Source organism: Chaetodon auriga, chromosome 18, assembly GCF_051107435.1.
Source record: "Chaetodon auriga isolate fChaAug3 chromosome 18, fChaAug3.hap1, whole genome shotgun sequence".
NCBI classification, from domain to species: Eukaryota; Metazoa; Chordata; class Actinopteri; order Chaetodontiformes; family Chaetodontidae; genus Chaetodon; species Chaetodon auriga.
Window position 1 is genome coordinate 17,391,201 of NC_135091.1, and position 23,765 is coordinate 17,414,965.

Genomic DNA, 23,765 nt, shown 5'->3' on the forward strand with positions numbered 1-23,765 from the left:
GACTGGCTGCAAGATCATAGAGCAGATGAATAATACAGCTCAAAACACAAAGTGGTGATTCAACATCAATCCTCAAACGAGGGGCTGATCAGTAACGAGCGACAAATGACTCGTGTTTGGTTTGAAAATAACTTCAGAATTAGGTAACAGCAGTGCTGGATCCAGATTTGTGTTTAGTTGGCCTGCCCGCGCTGCCAGCTCCGCAGATAACAGCTAAGCTGGACAGACATCTTGTAGCTTAAAAGCTTCCAGTGATGAGCTCGCAAGGGTCAGGAATTAAATGTGATGAAGATTTATTTACTATATGTACATTCTGTTGCAGTTTGGGGAGCTGCAGACTGCATGTAAACGGATTACTGGTCTCTGAGTACTTACAAAATAGCAAAAAATGGTAAAAACGACAAAACAAAGGGAACTGATCTGAGGCCGCCTGCAGTAATCTGAGATCTGATAGATGCAGTTTGAGGGCATTTCTCCACCCGCTGAGACACCCTGTTATCATAAAGCAACAGGAGGCTGGTAAGGCAAGGTTTATGTCGAATAGTTCTCATTTTGATCAGCAGCCAAAAGCAGCCTCGCCTTACATCGAGGTCCACTTTCTAACTTTTTTCCTGAGCTCTCAACCCCATCTCACAGTCTTCCTGATGGAGTTAGCTGGAAGATACAGCTGAGCTCCAGGAAAAGCTGGAAATGGAGTTTCCAAGAATGTTGTTATTAGTAGGAGGACAGCAGGCTACTTTTTGGTAGCTTTGCTAGCTTAAAACTACTATGCAGTGAGGCATTTGTAAATGTAAATATTTTTAATAGCTATCGCTGACAAAAATGAGGTTTTTGATTTTTTTTTTTAGGTTTTGATTTTTCATTAATTCTACCTTGATCAAATAACATAATTAAGACAAAGTTCCATCTCTGCCTGCTGTAATTAATCACACCTGACAAAGCCAATAGACAGGAAAGAGAACAAGCTGCAGACCTGCCAAAACACCCTATCCCAGAAGATGACCCATGGCTGATCGTTCATGCGCTCACTGACACCATCCCATGATGCCTGCGCTGGACCGCTGCCATGGCGATACCATGCTCTGTACTGTGTACCTCTATTTTCCACTGATAGTGTCTGGTTCTATTGTCCAGATATACAGTCTATATACATACAGATGCACACACATGCATACTTTTGAGAGCCTCAGAGCTCATTTGCACAATATAAAACATAATTTTTGACCATGGATGAATGTTATCATTATGCTGACCACCAAAACTGTCAGAGAATAGAATAAAAGAGAATACAGAATATAATGACTTGATGGTCTAAAGCCTATTGATATTTCCTCCAGCTTTCATGAAGCTCACAAGGTCGTCTCTCCTTGCTTAAGGATCCTACAGACACTGCCTCTATTGTTATCAACAATGTGTAGCAGGTTTGCCATTGGCTATTCATCTCGCCTGCATACGAACAGGTTTCAGAGGTCACGCTGAGATTGTAATTTGCCCTTCAAAGCATTGGATGTCTGTATTTTCCCGTTAGCCACACACTCAAAAGTGAGGCTTTAGCTTTGACTTGTTTCTTACGGTTTCTGTCATTCCACTGTGGCACCAGAGGGCTGTGTAAATAATGCCTTATGTTTCATGCATCCCTTTGCTAACATTGTCAGATGCAGTCAAGCCTATTTGGAGAAACACACAAGCAGAAGTATGGCTTGACAGCACTGGCTGTCGCTGCATATGGCTGTTTGCATTGCAAAGCATCGCTTAGATGCTTCTTCACCGAGCAGAATTGGGAGAGAGAGGGAATACATGCATAATCCATTGCTGGGGTATTTACAGTGTGTGCGTGTGTGTGTGTGTGTGTGTGTGTGTGTGTGTGTGTGTGTGTGTGTGTGTGCGTGAGAGAGAGAGATGGAGCCTGTGTGTGCTCTTACATAAACCCTCAGTGACATGCCAGGCAGCAACAGAAACTTAGCCAGCGCACTGCTGTAGCTGCTACTGCTTCCAAGCCTCCAGGGTCTGCACAGATAGAAAACACACACACACACACACGCACGCATGCACGCGCGCGCGCACACACACACACACACACACACACACATACACACACACACACTCGCTCACCCTCCCTCTACTCAGTAAAATGCATTTTTAATCATCCCCTTGTTACTCTCAGATGGGTGTCTGCTGTGATATCAGTGTCATCAAAGGTAAACAAGTTCGCAGTAATTCATTCCTGAGAATATTTCCAACAATAACTGCTGAAATAAGCACTTGACTTTGTTCTAAATCAGATTGTGGCTTCTCATGGCATGATGGGAAAAGGCAGATTAGTGACTTACTTTCTTTATGAAAACAACATGAGTGTGTTTGGTTGCACTGTAAACAGATACACCAGATGCCCCTCTGTTGTATTACTGACAAAGCAGCTGCTCAAGGAGCATTGGCTGGACTATTAAACAGCACTTGCTGTTACCACGGTAACCACGGGTGTCGCCAAATCAATCAGGACTGAAATCTTCAAAAATCAGCTTAACACTTAATCCAGTTTTTTAGAGTTAGTGACTAACATGTACAGTCAGTGTTAAGGTATCAACTGATAGTCCCAGACTGCAGCGTTCAGGAGAATTTACTTTCCTTTTTCCAGATAAAATCCAGTAATTCTGTCAACTAGAGCCTCCCAAAAATGCATGAAAAATCATTACATCATCGTGTTCAGCCCACACACACCTCAGCCCGACATGTACTGTAAACACAGCAGTCGACTGTCAGCAGCGTGGACAGTCAGTGGTGTCTATATGGAGAGAAATGCATTTTTGGAGTTTGTCAGGGGGGCATGTTCAACTAAAATGGGGTGTTCAGCTTCTGTTTGAATTTTTCTAGTGAGACTCAAGGATACAACAACTCCTTCTTCCTGACTTGGTAGTGTTCATACACTATTGGAAGCTGGCTGCCTCCCACAGCTAACCCTGTAGTCACAGATAGCTCCTATTAAGAGAGCTGATTTGTCTTAGTGTAAACACTGGATTGCATTTTGATGTAACTGCTAGCGGTGGTGCATTTGCATCCAATATACCCTCTGTTTGGTGACATGTCTGTGGTTCTTTTCACCAAGTGGGAGATTTTGTCTGTTTGAAAAATTCCTGATATCTACAACTCTGAGTTACAAGTTGATGGCAGTTTTTCCCACTCAGCTACTCGTAATTACGGTTTGAAAAATATGACCTGAATGCAGCACGACTGAAGACACGGTGCTACAAGGAGTCGAACGTGGCAGGCATCTATCTGAGCAGTAGTCAGACTGCATTAAGACACGTGCGACCTTTGTTTATGGTCAAGGTTTGTGAGATTGCTCTGATCTTGAGGGATGAGCCTTTGATTCAGTGAGAGAATAGGATTTCAAGAAGAGGGGCCACGTGATTAAAATAAAATGGCCAATGATAAGCGTAACGAGTACTGGTTGTGTGTGTGTGTTGGAGGTGGGAAGCAGATATTGAAGAGTGGGAGTCCTCCTTTCTGACACCACATGCAAATCATACAACAGATTGCCTAAAAGAATATATTATGAATGGTTGGCAAGACCTCCATTCTGCTGTCTATTATGTATGATTGAGTGCAGTCCAGGAATCAGCCTGATTCCTGGACTGCACACTGTCATTAAGCTTGTGATTTAAGAGGAATTTGCAGCAGACCTGTCTCTGACCCTGGTTTATCTGTGGTTACAAAACACCCATCTGGCAGCACTAACTCTGCATTAGGAGTGTAAATGACAGCACAACAGCAGATGGCACTATTGAGTGTGGAAATGTATATCATGCCTCAGGGGATGGTGAGGAGAATAGGTATTGGCATTGGGGAAAGAATGACAAGAGGAGGGAGAGCGGGGGAGGGCTGCAATGAGAGGTAAATACATCAAAATACATACATAGCAGCATCCCAATCAGCAACATATCAATAAGCCAGACCAGTGACTATCCATGATGGTGCTGAAATATCCTTAAAAAAAGTTATTTATCACATAAAAGAAGCACATTAAAATGTCATGTTCAGCGCCGTCCACCAGTGCCATTTTTCTGCCTTTTTGATACTGACTCTGATCTAAATCAGATACAGAAAAGCAGCCAGGCAGGGCAGGAAGCAGAGCGTGACTCACTGCCAGGTTTGGCAGGTAGACCTGGGGGCTACCCTCTCCTCCTTGTGACGCAATTCAAAGCGAGGCAGAATATCAGAGAAAAAGTGAGGACGTGCTCGCTTTATCTTCACTTGCCAGCGGTGTGTCCAGAATGGCTCGTCTCTAAAGTGCTTGGCAAGATAAATCCACAGCAGCTTGTGCAGTTTGAAGCCACCTTTTAAAAAGCGCATAATCGGCCTGCAAGCCGCAGCCGGGCCAAAAGACGGCACCAGAGAGGAAGGGAAGAAGAAGAAGAAGAAAGGGGCGAGGGAAAAAAGGGAAAAGTGAGCAACACAAAACCTCTTCCTTTCCCATTCTCTCCACATGTCTGCAGTGAGGTTCATTGTTTATATTGTGCCTCCATTCACATGACTCCTCGAACCTCCTCGGTTGTTCTTCCTCAGCCTCATTGATCACTCATGGCTGCTCAATCAAATCTGAATGTGTGTGCATGCGAAGGAAAGAAACCTCGTGCTTCTAAGTCTTCATGTGTTTGTCCTCCCCGCTGCCTCAGCATTATTTCTATGCGACTTACAGAGAGCTAAAACACCCGCAAGATGTCTACAGGGTTTATATCATCTCCCTCATATTTGAGTCCATTTATTAAAGTCGAGGATCTAAATTTAATGCAGAACTCTAACCCTGAGGTCAATGCAAATACGCATAGATTGAGTCGTATTCTCATGGCGCTTGGACCTAATTTGAGAGTACCTGCATAACAAACACAAACACACCGCTGTAAGTAATGAGCAGTGCGCTGTGTTTATTGTGCAGTGTAGCATTAAGGTGAACAGCACCACCCTTTCTCTCTATCCACTTCTCACAGGTGCCAACACTTTGCCCACTCTGGTGAGTGAGTTTGCCTGCAGAGGGTTTCTCTTTTCCTTGAAGTAGGGAGGAAGCAGCTAGCCTGGCTCTGTCTAAAGTTTATGAAATCTGCCGTGCAGCACCTCTAGATTTTACTAATTAATAAGTTATATTTAATTTCTTTAACCTTAATTGGAGTTTCTGGAAGTCGCTGGTTGGCCAAAAAAAAAGGGTAAATCCTCGTAGTTTACATTTGTACACGTTTGTGTGCAGTTTAAACAAACAAAATTTAACTTGTTAATTTCTAATATTTAGCGGTAAATTAATATCAGCTTTGGAGAGAGCCAGGCTAGCTGCTTTCCCCTGTTTCTATTTTTTTACAAACTCTTGGCAAGAAGGCCTATAAGTGTATTCCCCAAAATGCCAAACTGCCCCTTCAGCAGTTAATATCTTGGGCTACTGATTAAAAATACAACAAACTCTTGGCTAGCCAGAAAGACAGAGAGACAATAGACAAAACATGAGCTGACAACAACAAATAAGAATGATTACAAGGAAAGACTGAGAGTAAAAATGAGACAAAAAAGATAAGGAGAGCAGGGCAGAAAGAAAGAAAGGGGAAGCCAGGCTCCTAACCTAATAATGCTCTACTCCAAAGCACTACAAGCTGGGAAGAGGAGGGCCACTCCACTGATTAACAAGGCCCATTTTATTTACAGAGTACTTCAACAAAAGATGACCTGACTTGACCTTGAGTGCATATTTAAATCCACACTGAGATACTGGCAGAATGTACTCTTAACTGCCACTACAGTATATGCCAACATAATTAAGGTATCACTATACACCTTATCCTGTTTTGAATGATTATGTAGCTTGCGTCGCCAAGAATATACTACTTATTTGTCATCATCTTTCAAACAGAAATGGGAAAAATTTAGTAATCATATTCCAGCTATTCTAGTTATTCCGGCTATTCTCTCCTTGTTGGTCTGCCTCCACATGCAGGTCAGGAGTCAGCCTGATAGGAATTCGGTGTCTTCCTGATGGGTGGATGTTTGCTGATGTGGCGGCTTGAACCCTCTTTAAACAGATGAAGGTCATTCTTACTGCTACAGGATTTTAAACGTGCACGCTGAGACTAATAGCTCTGTGGCCTTTGGCCTTCACCATTCAACCATCATAACAGATTTACTGTTAGAGAGGATGTGCTAATGGCTATACACAGCTCAATCTTGAAGGTTCCACGTGAGATGCTGCAAAGAGGCCAGAGAGAGGCTGGCAGGTCAAAAGCAATTCATTCTTATAAATCCGACCATCTTGTTTCCCTCTCTCTGCCTCTTGTGCATCCATGTGTCTTCCTCTCTGCCTCCCTGAGTGTACTTATGTGTCAGTTGTCTCCATTACAGCTCATTTCGGATGCATCTCGTCTGCAAACACTGACACACACTCTCAGCAATTAACACCAATTTTCTGTTCTGAAAGACTGGAGAAAAAATTTGCGGTGGAAAAAACAGTGTTTGTCTTTGTGAAAATTACAGTCTGCTAATTCAGTGTCAGATTCCCCTCCCTCTGCGCTTTCCAAACATCGTAAAGGACTCACTATGATAACGAGTGAGTCATTTTGTCCAGAGTTTATCATTACCATTCGTGTTAGTCAAATTTTCTGAGCTCTAAACAAAGAGTCTGTATTTGAGCAGAGTGCAGCTCATAAAAAGAAGCCTTTTCAAGTGAGCACAAACTGTTTCATGCTGTTAAACCCCATACACAGAGTTTCTCTGAGTGTGTGCCTGTGTTGTGACAGCGATGGAGAATGGCGTGAGAGCTTCCGAGATGACAAAGGCTATTTTTGGTGTATGGCAGCCACAAGCCCACTTGGAGACAGAGGAAGGGAGGAGAGAGAGGAAAAGGGTAAAGCGAGGGAGAAAGTGTGCGAGGGATGAGAGAGCAGCTCAGAAAGAGGAAGAGGAACATATAGAGAGAGAAGAGGGAGAGGGATATGTTATGCAATATTATGATGAGGGCTACATGCAAGCTTTGCGGTGCACCACCAGCAGCCCTGTAGGGTCGCCACTTTCTGGTGTGAAGGTACACCACATGAATTTTTTCAATGTTTATCCAGTTGAAGCTTTTAATTGTTGGAATTATTAGCGTCTATAGACTTTTTTGTATCATGGCTGGTGTGATGCAGAGAGGCCTACAAATATGGATCAAAATGAGCTTGAGTTTTTCCAATTGTGTACCGCTAATAGTAATGAAGCATCAAGTCAGTATTGTAGATGGAAACCTCCTCTCATGACTTTGTGATCCACGCCTTTAAATCTTTAAAGCTTTTCTCCACCTAGCCTTGTATATTTAGAATATAGCAGAACACCCATTATTCCGTGACTATATTATGGTATTGTTGTATTGTTTCACAAAGTTCTGTCTATATACTGTATATATTGTTGCATACGAAGCTAAAATTGGAGCTGAGAAACAGCCAAAAACAGTGTCGCAGTTTGTGTTTTTCAACAGTAAAATGTGTGTATCTTGGTGACGTGCATAACTCGGTTTCATAAATCACAATGTTCCTCTGCAGCCTTCATAATCTGTAATGCAACCCTCAAATATCAAGTGCCGGCCTGATGTAGTGAATAACAGTGGAAGACAGCTGGATTATGTTTTGTTTAAGTTTCGTGAAAATATTAAATATCATTATGGTGATATTGATTTCAGCCATATTGCCTGTTGTCTAAACTCTGGTTGTATGGGAGTCAATCTGTAAGTCTGTCTCTATATCAGCTTTACTGTTCGTCTCACCCATCCAAAGTATTAGGATTTTCCAAATAACTCCTCCTGGAAAAAGGTGTTCTTTCACAGCTGATCTTCCCTGTCAATCTAACGCTGCGTCTCCATCTCTTCTGTGGGTCTTTTGTCTCCTGTGATCAGGCGACATATGTTTCCTCACAGAAACAGGCTGTTGGCCAGATGATGTCAGTGTCCGTCTGTCGCTTCATTTACCTTCCTATCATTCTGCCCGGCGAGCTGTCTGTCTGTCTGTCTGTCTGTCTGCCTGGGGAGGCGACGGGGACTCTCACAGCCAGCACTGCTGAATGGTCAGTGGCACACACACACACACACACACACACACACACACACACAGATGCTGACCTGAATGTAGATGTACTGTATGGATGGATTCCGCTCTGTTGCGTCTCGCTTGCGTGGCCTCAAGGCTCTTGCTGTTAACGGGTGTGCAGAGTGTGTGTGAGTCTGTGTGTGTGTGTGTGTGTGTGTTTGTGTGGGCCAGCATCAAAACAATGTATCCAATCTACAACAAAGCCCTCTCTCCCCTTCATATCGCTTCTCATCTAAAGCGACAAACCAGGAGTTCAGTGTTCATATTTCTCATTTCCAAATGTCAGATTTTTCCCAACCTCATGTACGAGGCTGCTAAACTGCCATAACTGAATTCTACAAAGCAACAAAATCCAATTTCTCAAACACTGTTGCACCGTTCTAACCTGCAGCAACAAGCTCAAAATACAAAGCTGAAATATCAAACTGGCGTCTCTTTGTTGTTTCCTGTATTTCCGTGCAGGTGTTCTCTATAGAAACAACAACAGAGCGATATGAGCAGAAGAGAGTTGCTCTCTATTCCAAACCATAATGAAGTCCATTATACTGGCACCGTATCTCATCACATAACATCAACAGAACACCAGCTGGCAGGGGACCAACAATACTGATGCTCACTTCATGTTGCTGTCAACCAGCACCCTAACATGCTGCATAGGCAGACACACAGCATATGCAACAGGGTTTCAGCTATAGCTGTGTCTTCCTGTTCCGTATGGATCGCTGTAAAATGTATGCATGTGTGTTTGTGGATATCTCTTTGTGGCTGCTGTCTCTGCGTGCATCAAGCGCGAGAAAAGAAAAAAAAACCAGAGTGACAAAATCTATCACCTTAACATCTCAGGGAGTGTCGTTATCCTGTTACAAATGGCTCCCACAGCGGCTGGCGTGTCAGGGATGAGAAATTTCACACGCTGTGGCATGCAAGCGCTTGAGTGTGAATTGTCACGGAGGCCTCTCTTCCATTTTTACATCGCTGTCTGGCATCGGCAATGCTGCTAAGAGCGAAAAAGCCACTGGGAAGAAAAAAAAACCTGCAGGAGGTCACTTTAATGATCCGCCGTAGTTTGACCAGGATTTATGAACGGTGACACTTTGGTCGGAAAATGAAAAACAAGACAGACAAGGCGTGATCACGCTAAACGTGCAGGTGGGTGCTGAGAGTGTGAAGTGATTGAACGTCTTCTTATTCTAACCTCGGTAAAGTAAAATGAACACGGAGAGCGGAAAAGCTCAGCTCCGTGTCAGTGGAGATGCAGTTTCTTCACATTACACATTGGTGCCAAAGCAATTAGTCCATTAATCAGTCAGTCAATTGGGAGAAAATTTGAAAACTGGCCTAATCCATTCCTACTCAGAGAAAGCTAAATCTATCTATTCAGCCTCATCACCACACTGAGAGATTACTAATTACTTAAATGCTAAATATGCATTTAAATAAGCTATATCGTTTTGTGTTATTATCTCCTGGAAACTGTTTAAATTACTTCTGATTTCACACTTTCTACGTCCGTTTAGCCGTACTTCTGAGCCCAGCAACTGATCAGGATGGATTCTTAAACTATAATCAATCTGACCATTTGAAAGAACTGAGATTCATTAATTTTAATGAGCTCTTTTATAATGATATGCAGAGTAATTCATGTTCCTCCAGTTCTGATTGAATGGAACCGTGAGGAGTGACAATACAGCTTAGGTGCACACAGAGATACTGCAGACTCTCTGCTCCACCACAGCATCAACTATGAATATCACAGACTGCCCTGAGATACGCACAGCTATTATTTCCAGCCGACATGCTCCACCTGCTTTCTCTCCCTTTCTTTCTTTCTCTCTTCCCGTTCTTTCATTCCTTATCACTTTTTTCTACCCCGCCTTTCCTTTTCTCAGTTGAAAAGATGATTACCTCCACGAAGGCACTGGGAATTAAAGGAGTGCGAGACAGAGCACAGAAGGGAAAAAAGAAAGAAGACACGAGAGAGCGGAGAGTCAACTTCCAACCTAAACAGTACATTAAGTCCTGGCAGGCAGCCGAGTGGAGGTAACACTGCATTTAGCGTCCTGCTGCTGCTGCTGCTGCTGCTGGTTGGGGAGGGGGCTTCTCGGCAGTTGTCACAGGTGCAGGTGCAGATCTGTGTGAATGTGGGGAGATCTGAACGGAGCGGGGACGAGCTCAGAAGTGCACGGAAATAAAGATCTGGGTGCACAGGTGTAAGTCGAAGCCAGTCTATCTCATGCATGCATGCTCAGCGAGGACACACACACACGCACACACTCACACACATATTCCCGTACATTTCTTATGACTCCACTGGAGCTAATGACTAATAAATAATGTATACACACTTTGCTTCACTTGCTTACTTTTCTCATCTCTGCCCGTCTCTGTTTCTCGCTTTCAACCGACGCAAAAACACACTGTACTGTCTCACTCTCCCTCCCACTAAACATATGACCCCCGCACCACACACACACGCACACACACACACACATTTCCAGACACACATGCAGAGTCACTCTTCACAGGAACAATCTGTCCCGTTAATGTGAGGTCACAGCAGACCGTTTTTCCACTTATCAGCCCTCTGGATTTAAATAAAGCCTTATCACTGATACACTGTTGCCTAGAAACACAATAGGATGCATCAATAATAGGATTTACCCAGAAGCCTACAAGACCCCTTTAGATCTGAGCTGTGTTGCCCCCTTTGTGCGGCTGCAGATTTCCTGCCACTGTTGCTTGTGAGCCGTCGTATTGTGCCATAAAGAGATTTTAAGGGATATTCCATCCCATTTTTTTGTGTTTCTATCCCTCCGTCAGAGCTGCCAACTCTCTCTCAACTCTCCCGGGAGACCAGGTTATTTTTGTAGTTCAATTTTAAAAGGATTTTTAATGCTTTTCAGTCGGTTTTAATGGGACAAATTGGTCCAAATGGAAAAACGGCATTCCCGGTGGTGACAGATGTGCTTTGCTCTGATTTTTTTTTTTTTTTTTAAACCTGGCAGCCATATCTTCACTTACATCTGATGGTTTCCCTTTTTTTTTTTTTTTTTTTTTTAACTTTCTCTCCTGGTCTCAGCTGATGTTTGAGCTCTGATGGCATTTAGAGGAAGTGCACCCATAACCTCAGTGCCTAGACCCGTCTTATGTAACAGCAGCCCCCTCTGGATGTGAGGCTTGTTCTGGCACCAGTGATAAAAGATTAAGGCCTCTTCTAATACGAGCAGCTCTCTACATGAAAACTCTTAGGAAGTTAAAGAATTCAGTAAAAGAGGACACAAGAAGCCTGATGTAACAGCAAAGCAGGGACATGCACGGCTCGTTTTGAGGCGGGAAACCCCTCAATCCATTTTTGTATTAGCAGCGGGCAGCTGTATCAGTTATAGCTGTAATAGCACTCATTTTAATGGTGAATATTTGTTGAAGTATACCATTTATAGCCACTTACTGTGTTATTTGATCACAAATTTCTCTCTCATTATGAGCTCAGTGTTTCTATGAATGTGTTCTGTTTCATAAGACTAAATGAATTAATCATGGAATAAATTTACACTCCTCTGTCAGATGTAATGAGATACGTTAGGCTACATATTAACATGAGAAGATAATCATCTGAGCGCCTCAGATATCGGCCCGTCTGTTGGTTTTCTGCCCAGATACAGGAGCGGCGAATGGGAACATGGCAGGGTGCCTGCTAAAATCTTGCAGGGTTTATAATGGGAAAGCACTTTCCCTCAGTGGTTTTGCGGTGATTCAGAATGTGTTCATGTGACCACAAAGCAACCCTGTTAATATCATGTGTAGTAAAACCCACTGACAATGCATTGTGTTGATCTTTTAAATATGATTAGACAGCTAATAATTTACACTATGCCTCTGCTAGTGATGCTACGATACTGTTACTAATGCTCCTGTTGCATCAAATGCTCGTAATTCCACGACTTAAAGTGTTACTACCATTGTGACTATTACTCTACTCTGTTAGTGAGCTCCCTTATGCACATTTCTGTAGATGTTTTTAGAACATCTTGATAAAAAAACCATTCACTTGTCATGAATACAATACAAAAAATTGAGCTTTCAGCAGGATATTGATCCAGCCTCCATCAGAATATCTTAATATAATGTTAGCATAATGAATTCAGCAGCATTCTGTGCAACTAATCTTTTCTGCTCTGGGGCCACTTTCTCCTGCTCTCCTCTGCTGAACTCCAACAAACTTGGCTCTGTTCTTTCAAACTACACTCTGCTTTATTTTATTCATACTGCAATATTTTTCCTCTACTATAACCTATTCAACCCCATTGTGAGCTGTTAAACATTTATCGAACTCCGGTCGGATCGACTCAGAGGCATGTGCTCCGTGTGCTGTGGTTCTGTGTTTGTGAGTGCTGAAGCACACAGTATGTGTCGTATGTGTGACATCCATCAACTGAAAGTGAGTCAGTGGAGTCTCACCTTGACATAGAGCTGCTGGAACTCCTCCAGGTTGAGGCGGCCGGTGGGGCAGTCCTTCAGGAAACCCTTGTACCACTGCTTCAGCTCATGTTCGTTAAACTCTGTGTTCTTCACCAGATCCTCCATCACTTCAGGGGTCAGCTTGCTGTTCTGTTTCCCCATTTTGCCTGCAAAAAGACACACACACACACACACACACACACGCACACACACACACACACACACACACACAAATTAAACTCCTTTCACTTAATAAAGAACACAAAGAAATGCCCTATACAGAGAACATGTTATGAACCTGTAGGTCTGAAGGGTGTTTGAGGTGATTTATCGAGGCTGAAAACAGAGATTTCTACAGAACAAACCAACCTTTTTCTTTGCGATGATAAACTGTGTGGAATGATCACATTCATTGTAGGGTTTCATCACACCCTGTTGAATCAGTAAAACCCTGCTTTCTCCATAAACGACTTTTTCTTTTAGCTTCAGCCTATTAAAATGTTATTTTTTCAAAAGGTTTTTAGCTGTTTACTATCCACGTGGCGAGCATCTCTCTGAAACTCTTTGGAATTTGAAGAGGGTAATAATGACATCTTAAAGTAGTTGGTCTACTGTGACTTTCCAGAGAAACTCAAGTGTGTTTTGGTGCTTAATGTCCCTTCATTTCTCCACTGGAGCAGTTTGCACACAGCTGCCTCTGCGGATGCATCTGCACAGCGCCGATGCTGCCACTTTATGGCCTTGATTAGTCCATTAACCAACCCATAATTATCATAATCTGCAAAAGATGGTTAGAGTTTTGGAACATTTCTACTCTCTGCTGAGATGTTTTATTAGACCTCCTTAGCTCGAAAAGACCAAGAGAGATACGAGGCAGCATCAGTGTGTGTGGTGCCAGTCTGTCTCGCAGTGCCCAGTGGTGAGGAAAGGAGGCTCAGGCAAGCATCCAAGAGGTGCTGCAGTCATATACAGTACGCTGTACACTGAGGCGTGCTATGCTGTCCTGGTTTTTGCAAAGTTCCATTTAAGCGTGAGTCTTCAAAGTGACCATTTCTTAAAAGCACGCCATGGCTTTTGAGATGGATTTTGTACTTTCCAGGTTTCTGCTGGCTTCCGTATATTTCAATATGCTGTGAAAACCAACAATGCAGTGAGTGGAAGCTCGCATCACTTTGCTGCCTTTATCCCTCTTCAGCTCTGATGTTGGCTGACAAACACCAACCTTTTTACTGTAAGAAATGACTTACTTTTTTCATAGTGTTCATGTTTTCTGGTTGTTCATTTTCAGGGCTTGACTGTGTCACAACACAGCTCGGGAAAGTACTGCATCTCAGCAGCCAACTGTCACACCCTACATGCCAGATTGTGTTGAACACACCACCAAGGCAGATTTCCAAATGGTCCCTGCTCGCAACTACATTATTTACAGTTCAACGGCGTAACTACACCCTAAAAATACAGTGGAAAGGTCATCTGCGATAGATTTTGTTAAGGGAGGCACAGCAAGTTTATGTTCATACTGAAGTGAAATAAGTCAATAGTTCACCGAAGGGTAAGGTGTGACATCAAAATAAATAAATATATTTATGTTAGCTTAGCATTAAGACTGGAAACAGGGGGAAACAGCTAGCCTGGCTCTGCCCAACAATAAAAAACCAGAGTGTAGAAACAACAATTGGTGGTTTGACAGAGGGCTGAGCTAACTGGCTGCTGGCAATACCTCGATATTTAATGTAGAGACGTGAGAGTGGCATCAATCTTTTGTGACTCTCGGCAGAATAATTTGTTTTAGCCTTTATCTGGATTGAATTGGGCAGGGAGAAGGGTTTGTATTTTTTATTATGACAGAGAGGTGTGCATGTCTTCTTTCATACAGGCCCCAGTATACACAGGGGTCGAATTATTTGACAGAGTTGTGAAATGGAGGATTGAAGTGTGTGTGTGTGCGTGTGTGTGTGTGTGTGTGTGTGTGTGTGTGTGTGTGTGTGTGTGTGTGTAGACCGCGGCTTGGTTAGTTGATCTAATTTGGTTGTTGACATTGTTGATGGAGAGGGAGAAACGTGGCAAGAGAGACACATCGATCAGAAAAGTTATTCTTAGTGAACTGAGAAAAAAAAAAGGAAAATAAACAATTCCTCATTTGACAGAGACCCCTTAGAACCTTCCTGAGCACCTCAGTCCCTGTCTGTCCCTGCACTGCAATTTGGTGACCATTTGTCTAAGGAAGATAGATACACTCTGGCCTGAAATCCAATTTTGAAAAATGTGTTCAGCCAAGCTCAGCATGATGCAAGTTCACCAAGAGACTGAGGATTCACGATGTGCAAAACTGAAAATTCAGATTATGACTAATCGAGCTTCCACACTGCCTGTAAATTAAATGGACAATACTACAAATGCATTTATTACAAATTAAATCACTGCAGGTATCACAAAGGCTACAGTGTCCCTATGGCAGCAGGACATGAAGTTCGTTAATTAGATAAACAGAATGTTTAATTGAATCACTGTAACAATGCAACAGGTGGAGATGAGAATCCACACTTCCACAACCCAAAAAATGACAGAGAGACAGGCCGACTGAAGGAGCGAGGGATGGAGAGAGACATGTGACCGATGACCACAGCACAGTAACATCCCACTGAGCTTCCCCTCCATTTGAAGGCCTGGACTAGGCCATTGTATTACGGTGATCTGTGAGTGAGGAGGTAGTGCTCTCTGTGCTAGTTATGACACAGATTATGCAGTCTGAGCACACAGAAGCGTTCAGATAAAAATCTCTCAAACGGGCGCTTTTCAGAAGAAACAGCCTTGAATTAATGTGACCCGCCGGTCGATCAGAGCATTCAGCTGCTTCTGTTTTTTTCTTTTTCTTTTTGTGATTCATAACTGACCCTGTGATCCTTCAACTTCAGTTTCAATGTGAAAATCAACTAAATATGTATTCTGAGATCTTGAAAAGTGACGACAATCATTTGTCAGCAGTGGATCAGCCCACTGTGAGTTAAAGCCCCTTTGCTGAACAGCTATTTTTCCTCCATAAGACAAACATGCAGCAGTCCTACTCGTATCTTTATATCTTTATCTTTTCATATATCTTTGATATATGAAACTGATACTACCACATCGGACCAAAACACTGCCAAACATACGTGTTTCTAATTTGAGTTTCTTTTTTTGTTGTCATTAGCACTGCACATCCATGAACAGATTTAAAAAAGAATCAAAGCAGCAGAGGCAGAGATATTCTGCTTTTAGCCCTTAGTATCCAAAAACACTTGAGCCAACATTTCCCACAATGCAATCGTTTGTTAGAACATCCTTCCCTAATAAAGGAAGGGTGGCTGGCTGGAAGGGTGTGTTCCTGTCTGTGTTTGATTGACAGCAGCTGACAGGCTGCCAGAAAGCCTGTGTTACACTGTAAGGACCAAGAGGCAAAGTAATCACATGCAGACAGCATGTTGTTAGTGGTATTAAAGAGCAAACTAAAGCATCAAACTGGACCGGACCAGCATGTAAACATAGGTTTGTTTACATGCTGTTTAATGTGCTGATGGTGAATGTAAGTTTGGTGCTGGTTCAACAAGCTAAGGTGCAGGAAGAGACGTGCATTCATGTTTGTAGGTTAGATAATAAGCAGACTTTAGCGGGAAAGTTAATGTGGGCTGTTCTGCAGAGTCTGTGTAGAAGCTGCTGTCTGGCTCACAGTGACCATCTGCTCTGCCTACGACAGAATGCTGATGTTACTGGTAAGCGATTTGAATCCAATTCAGATTCAGTAAATGCTACTGAACCCCACCCTTCAGCTGCTCCCTTAAAGGCAAAAGACTACGCACACACACTGTATTTTAGAAGATAACATCTGCAGCAATCACTACTGACATGTGGTTATGGGTTAAACAGCACTGTCTGAACACGACAACTGAACACCAGCCTCTTCTTACGTGTTAGCTATGAGGAAACGTCCCCGCTTACATGCAAAAGTCTGTCAGTGCTGCAGTGAAGCCGAGGAGGCAGTGCACTCCGACAGCAAGTTGTGAACACTTTTCTGTTACAATACACAGGCTGTCAGACACGATGCGCTGAGCCTGAAGATGGCAGCTGCAGCAGGAGACAGATGTGTCCCCGGAGAGACGCGAGCACAAGACGCATGAGAGCCTCGGCATTATGTCACTATAGATGTGTGTGCGGGAGAGTGTGTGTGGCACTTCTAGAAAGTAAATACATCACATGCATATTTCTACAGCATGTATGCTCAGTATGTAAGTGAATACATGTGTTCATGCTTACAGCATATATAACTTACCTCCCACCAGTCATAAATGCAAGTGTGGGCACCATGTGCTTAAGATTGTACGCCTGTTACATTTGCTTATAGAATGTTGTATCCCATAAGTCATTAAGAATTAAGCCTAAGTGCTGCATTTCAAGGCATTAAAAGCATATGGTGAGCAGACTGTTAGCATATCTGATGCTGCACCACACGCAACATAGAAAACCTCTGAGGAATGAATACGTTTTGGATGAAAGATACAAACTTCTGATGTGGCGCTAAATGTTCATTCACTTCTAATGTGTTCACAGTGTGCTTACACTCTGCATCATAATGCAAGTGTTACTCATAATCTGTCATCCTTCATTCATGCAACAAGCAGCACAGCTGAATCTGCATCTGTATTGTGTCAGCGTGTTGCCGGTAGCCCAGCTTTACATCACAACGCATTATTAGAATGTCAGTAAAAAGTTTATATAATAAGATGTAATAATGTTTACTCTGAGAAATAATCTTGAGCGTTTAATTCACGGCGTCCAAAAAGGCAACACTTAAATAAATCACACATCCCCCGCAGACCGCTTTATATAAAACCCGCAACTGCACAACCTTTAAAGTGACGCAAGTGGCAACATGGTGTGTTGGAGCAATTTCAAAACATCATCTTCCTCCACATTTTTTAAATATACTTTTCAAAGACCTTCGCCTCGTGCCTGTTTTCACAGATCTGATGGTCAGTTTGGCCATAAGAAAACACCACCACACACCACACCATTTTGCCACATGCCAGGAATTCATGGTCACATTTGTCTTCCATACTTTTTGCCCTCACATCAACGTCTCCACTCACTCACTGTCATTTTTCAGAATCAGAATTAGAATCGGCCCCATTGGCCAAGTGTGTGCACACGTACTGGACTCCAGGTTTTCATTGCTCTCCATGTACTTACACAGGATTTTTCAGAGCGGTGTAAGAGCCCTGTCATCCTTTCACTGTGCTGATGTTCACCCTCAACCTTGTACTACAATAAATTAGGACTAGAATGAAAACTATTTTTAAATGTTAGATAACTGAGAGAAATCTCTCCGCTCAGCAAGCGCTCAGTAGTCTACAAATGTGATAATGACGATTCCTTCCACATTCTCCAGCTCACGCTCACAGAGCAACGGGGGAAAAGTGCATCGTCAGAAAAAGATGACCAAAGGAAAGAGGCATAAGTTACAGTAAAAAAAAATGGTAATCGCGAGGAGAGTGATGTGAGTGTAATCAGGGTGTGATTTGAGACGGATGCAGAGGCATGACACGCTTGTTAGCACAAAACACTGAACACACCCCACTTCCCTGTTAGTGCTTCATTTTATGCATGGTAAAGTATTTCACCCGTTACTCACATCTACAGGAAAAAAAAACAAAAAAAAAACAGACAGCATGATGCATAATCAGCAAATGTCAGCTTTATTTTAGAAGGGAGACCGAGAGGGATCGAGTGTGGGACAACACACTCTGGGTCAGTCTGCAGTGCAATGCAGAGCAGAGCACCATGCTGACTCCAAACCTGAGTCATAGCCCCTTTGTCTTGTAGTCCACCGGGGCATCGTCAAAGCCAAAAAAAACCAAAAAAAAAAAAAAAACAGAAAAGCATAGCTGTACTTACACATCAACAGACAGGTGTGGGCGGACACACAGATCTATTGTCAAATGAGTAATTTTACAGTCCTTTAACAAGCAGCAGACCTGCCTCTGAGCCAGGCAGGAGGCTATTACATAACTCTGTCCCTTTACCATCATTTGCCAACAGGGGGATGACCTTGAGAGTCAGGCAGAGCCCCAGCCAGGAGGGGTAACATTAGATACAAGCCATGCACTTTAAGGGTTTGATTATTATTGCCTTTAAATGTGTGTGCATGTGTGTGTGCAGGAGAGGTAGGGATATAATAAGCATGAAGCACAGCTAGATGAGATGTGGTCATGTCTGCACTGATTTGCAAAAGTAGCCTCATGGTGAGTGAGGATAATGTGGGTTAAGGAGACCCACCACACCCCCACCTTCCTCCTGCACGCGCACACACTCACACACCCATACAACATCAGCACCAGAGCCAAATTACACCAGGACATCACACCACATCGTGCCATGTCGTGCCAGGCGCAGACATCCCACGCAGAAGTCCTAATTGTAATCGACGAAATTCACACAGTTTGCATTGATCAGGGAGACGGCGTGAACCAGCCGCGGCCGATGCTGATTTGTCTGTCTTTACACTTTTGTTGTTGAATCGAAAGCCTCGTGCGTGTATGTGTGTGTGTGTGGGCAGTCAGCGTAAACCCAAGCAAGGCACAACCATATCTTTCTAAAGCTGACAAGTCGCGGGTTTGCGTGCAAAACGTGCCAATAGCATCAGGCATTGATGAAGCAGCTGTGCAGCCAATACTGACAAATGATATGTCTCATTATTGTAGTTTGCGCCTCATTAATATGGAAGCCAATAAATCCATAATTAGTCTTGTGCAAGCAAAAGGATGACGCACCACCAGGTTGCATCATGCAGGTCAGTATGTAAAATTATTTATCTCCATGCACACTACGAACCCTTCAACAAATGGCACAGAGCATCCATCCTACCTTACAGTGTGGAGTCAACGGGAGAAGTCCGGTCTGATGTCTGAGGTGGTCAAAAAAAAAAACCCTGCGAGGACGGAAAAGAGGCGAATCAAACGTCTGAAGCTGCTCTTCTGTCGAGCCGCGAGCTTTAGATTTCTGGCGTGCGTTTCAATTTATTCTCTGCTGCTTTTATTGAGTTTTTTTGCGGGAGAAAAGTCGGCATCAACCAAAAGTGAGCGGTGAGCGGTGCGGGTCCGCGGGGTGATGCTGCTGAACATACACTGCTGCTGATGAGCTGAGAGGAGGAGACAGATACTGACAGAGAGAGAGAGAGAGAGAGAGAGAGAGAGAGAGAGAGAGAGAGAGAGAGAGAGAGAGAGAGAGAGAGAGACTGGGGGGAGAGGGAGACAGATAATGAGAGAAAGACAAGGAGAGAGAGCGGTGCGTCTCTGCCTCTCTTGCTCAGGCTGTGTGGTTTGCTATTGCAGGATGATGCTGTGAAGAATAAAGTACAGGCAGCAAGAAATGACAAGCAAACAGGAGTTTTCATAGTTGACATTAATAAGTCCAGCTACTCCCCAGCTGGCCTTGCTGTGACTTTCAGCGCTAGAAACACGACAACATCAGCATTTGTAATCTGATAAAATTGGGAGGCAAAGCCACACAATGTATGTTAGCTAGCTAGCTAAACTAAAGCTACCAGCACGCGCGAAAATTCGCGCCACACAGGATGCAACCGGAAAAAGGAAAGTAACTTACCCAAGCTCTTATGCCAGGTATGCCAGCCATGTTAAACTAATTAAGAAGGTGAGTAGCTTGGGAGTAACCAATAGATGGATAAAGAAGTGAAGTTATTACTATCTTAAAATGTTACCTAATGTCCGTGTCAATGGCCAAAAGTAGGATATGGTAAAGACTGCTCAATAAGCTAGCTAGCTGACTTTGCTAACATTAGCCATTTAAGGTTTACAAATAGCTGACAAAAAGTCAGTTATTTTTAACATAGTGTTATTGAGTGGGGTTTAGTTATGAAAACTAGTTCAAACAGTCAATTCAAGTGTTTCTGAAAAAGGAGCTAACTAGTTTTTGTTAAGCCATGTGTACTCTTAGCTCACTGGCCAAAACTGTCATGCACAAAATAATGCTAACAGCAGCAATTAGCTTCTGTGCATTTTTTCTTTCTGGCAAACCTTTGTTCAAAGAGGCATAAGATGGTTACAGTGACATGGATGACACAAATCAGTCCACATACAGCATCAACATTTAAAATAAGATCTTTTTATGTGACTAAGAGATCGCCATAGATGAATTGTGTCATACATAAAATACAGAGGGATAACTTCTGTGTTTGTAGAAATATCAGTGTTTCATCTGGTGATTTGAATCCTGTCTGCCTCAAAGCAGATATGACAGCTGCAATGTCATGATATTATTTGGTGTGTTATATTTGTAATGTTATATTGTAGAGTGCTTGATATTCAAATATAGTTCTGTGAATCCCCATACTATAAGCACAAAGTGCAGGATTTCATCATATGTAAACATGTCTGTGTCTGAGTGCTGTGCCAGATAGGTGACAGTCAGACCACATGTTTGGCGCCTGCACCTTTTTGTGCTTAAATTCTTCCTTCTAACATTTGGTTAATCCTTATAGACAGCATGAGGGTGAGACAGGCCTTTTTTACAGATGATCTTTAGTGTCACAATTTGAAAAGCACTGTTGTAAATGGTAGAATAAATGACGACTGAATTCCGTTTAGTTGCTTTGGTTTCAGGTATTGTTTATGCTGGCTCACTGTAACACTATCATGGCTTACTGGGGCACTTGAATAAAACAGAGCGATTGTTAATGTTATTAGTAACACCTGTTCTTCTGCTGCTATGACAAGGCAGTATGTCTAATGTGAATTTGGCCTATTGTGTTCATTGTAACAAAGCTAGCATTGTCAGAAATTGATGCACAGCACTTCCTCATTGAGGCGTTAAAGAAGGGAAGCAACAGTGTAGCTACAGTGCTGTAGTGCCACCATTCTGTGCAGTGAATCAGCATTATACTGTGTAACAATTCAATCCACTCACTGTTGTTGTCTCATCTCTTTTCTTCAGAGGTTTGCTGTGGGATTACTTCCATGTTTTTTAACTGCAGGTTTGGTGTAAGGTGAGTTACTGTGGCTATTCAACAACAGAGCATATGGACTATTATGGTAATACAGATGGAAATGTGGACTATAGTACAGGCTGAGGTTTACAAAACTATTTTGAATCACTACAGTGAGTCTGTGTTCCAGTCTGAAAAGTCTTTCTTTAATGTGAAAAAGGTTTTTCTAGAAATGCTATCTACCAAAAATAAACTATGCATTAGAAACATTCTTGACATGATTGCATTTTTTGATAGACTGACACTTATTGATCTGAGCAGTGTGGCTTTCTGATGCAGTGTTCACACACAAGCTGTTTCTATTTTAGGTGTAGTAGACAGCTGAAAATGGATAAAATCTCACACGAAGATATCAGCCCACAAACTGAGAGAGAGCTTAGTTCACCAATCTCTCCGAAACGACCAAAAACGGATTGTAAGACAGTCAACCACAGTGAGAAAAGCAGGTCTTACTCTCCAGAGCTTTTGGCATTTCGGAAAACCACTGGCTCTCCATCATCAACAAGTACGTGGCAGAAGAATGTGGTCCTAGTGAGCACTGCAGAACGTGGGGATATTGAAGATGAAAAGCCTCATGAGCAACAACACACTGAATTAATTCTCAACCCTATTACTAAGTTAACTTCTTCACACACTTATGATGCTCACACAAGATCGTCTAAAGTCTGTTTTCTCACTGCAGAGAGACGCTTCCTACTTCTGGTGAAAAATGAGCAGTCAGCAGTTACTGAGAGTGACAAGCTCAGCTCATACCCGGTAGATGATGCAGGTGTGGTATTAGCAGAGTCTGACACTTCAGAAGATGCCAGAGCTGCAGTTGACACGTCCAGTCATCCTGATTGCAGACATCTGGGGGAAGCGCTTGAAGATGAGCCCCCTGGTGGTTACAGTCTTCCCGATGGAAATGATGAAGATGGGAGGCAGGTGCTAAATAGTGTCAGTCACATCCATACATTCACGCATAGTTCAAGTAGTGGAGAAGTAAGATGTCAGTCTGATTACACTCATGAAAACATGCTGCATGACACAGGCTTCTTTAATACATGGAGCAAAGCTACTGAAGTTGAAGAGAGTAGTCAAAGGAGAGACGAGCATGGATTTAGTGAGAACACACTTTTCAGCAAGGAAAACGAAGAAGGTTACAGTCCCATGACATTCTACTCAAACCCAGAGGAGGACCCCTCTGTGAACTTGGCAGAAGGTGGAAAAAATGTTGAAAAAATATTAGAACTGCAAATTTGTGAAAATAAAAATGTTGCCGCCTGTGATGGGGAAACAAAAGGCCAAGTTGATGAGAATGGCCGAAGCAAAGACTCCATCCCTTCTGCGGCTGAATGTGCTGAGGGATCAATTGTTTCTTATGATGTGGTATTAGCTAGAAACATTGCAATTGAAATTGTGAGTCTTGAAGCTGATGACTTCTGTGGGGCCAAAGGAGAGCATGCTGCTGGAAAGATGATAGCCGAAGCTCAAAGTGAAACGGTTGATCACACAACAGAGACTCCAATGCCGGCAAGAATCAGTCAAGAGCCTGCTGAAGGAGATAATGATACAGGCCCTTTCAGTGTAATTGACCCTGCAATCTGGAGTGAAACTGACAGGGAGGCTGAAGAGAAACGCTGTAACTCAGGGAGCTCTGCAGGTGCAGAATTATCTCCATCAGTAAAAGTCTGTGAGATGGAAATGTCTCTTCCACTCTGTTCTGACGTCGGGCCATCACAGGAGGTTTCAGCTAACGACCAGACTTGGCTGGTTAATTACCAAAGCAGAACACAGCAGTGCAAAGATGAAAAAGAGGACTTATGTCAGTCATACACAGACCTACAGGCTTGTTCCATCACCACAAATGAAACACACAACAAGACTAGCAATGAAGGCAGCTGTCATGGGAAATCCAGTCCCAGCAGCAGTCCAAAGCGTCCTCCAGCTGGGGATAGAAGAGAAGAAAGCCACGATACTGTGGGACATCAGTTAAAAGAGCAGGATCAGTCCAGCTGTTTTCCTGTCAGCCTTGACCTCCTGAAGACACTAGAGGTTGAATATTTACAGACTGAAACTGCCAGACAAGAAATAACAAATTTTGAAGAAGAAATACAAGCTGATGAACAAGGGAAATCAGAAAACTCAGTGGACTTAGTGGAAAGACGCCTACAACAAAATGAAAAACACAAAGAAGATGCAACTAA

At 43.0% G+C, this 23,765-nt stretch overlaps 1 protein-coding gene across 1 annotated transcript in view; it reads right to left on the reverse strand.

Moving 5' to 3' along the window:
• vsnl1a (visinin-like 1a) overlaps positions 1-19,877 on the reverse strand; it is a 28,294-nt gene extending 8,417 nt beyond the window's left edge. The window contains exons 1-2 of the mRNA XM_076756889.1: positions 19,443-19,877; positions 12,546-12,712 (exon numbers count right to left, since the gene is read on the reverse strand). Coding sequence (XP_076613004.1) covers positions 12,546-12,707 — 162 coding nt within the window. The 5' untranslated portion in view covers positions 12,708-12,712; positions 19,443-19,877. The remainder of the gene's footprint in view (positions 1-12,545; positions 12,713-19,442) is intronic.
• Between the last annotated feature and the right edge of the window lie 3,888 nt (positions 19,878-23,765).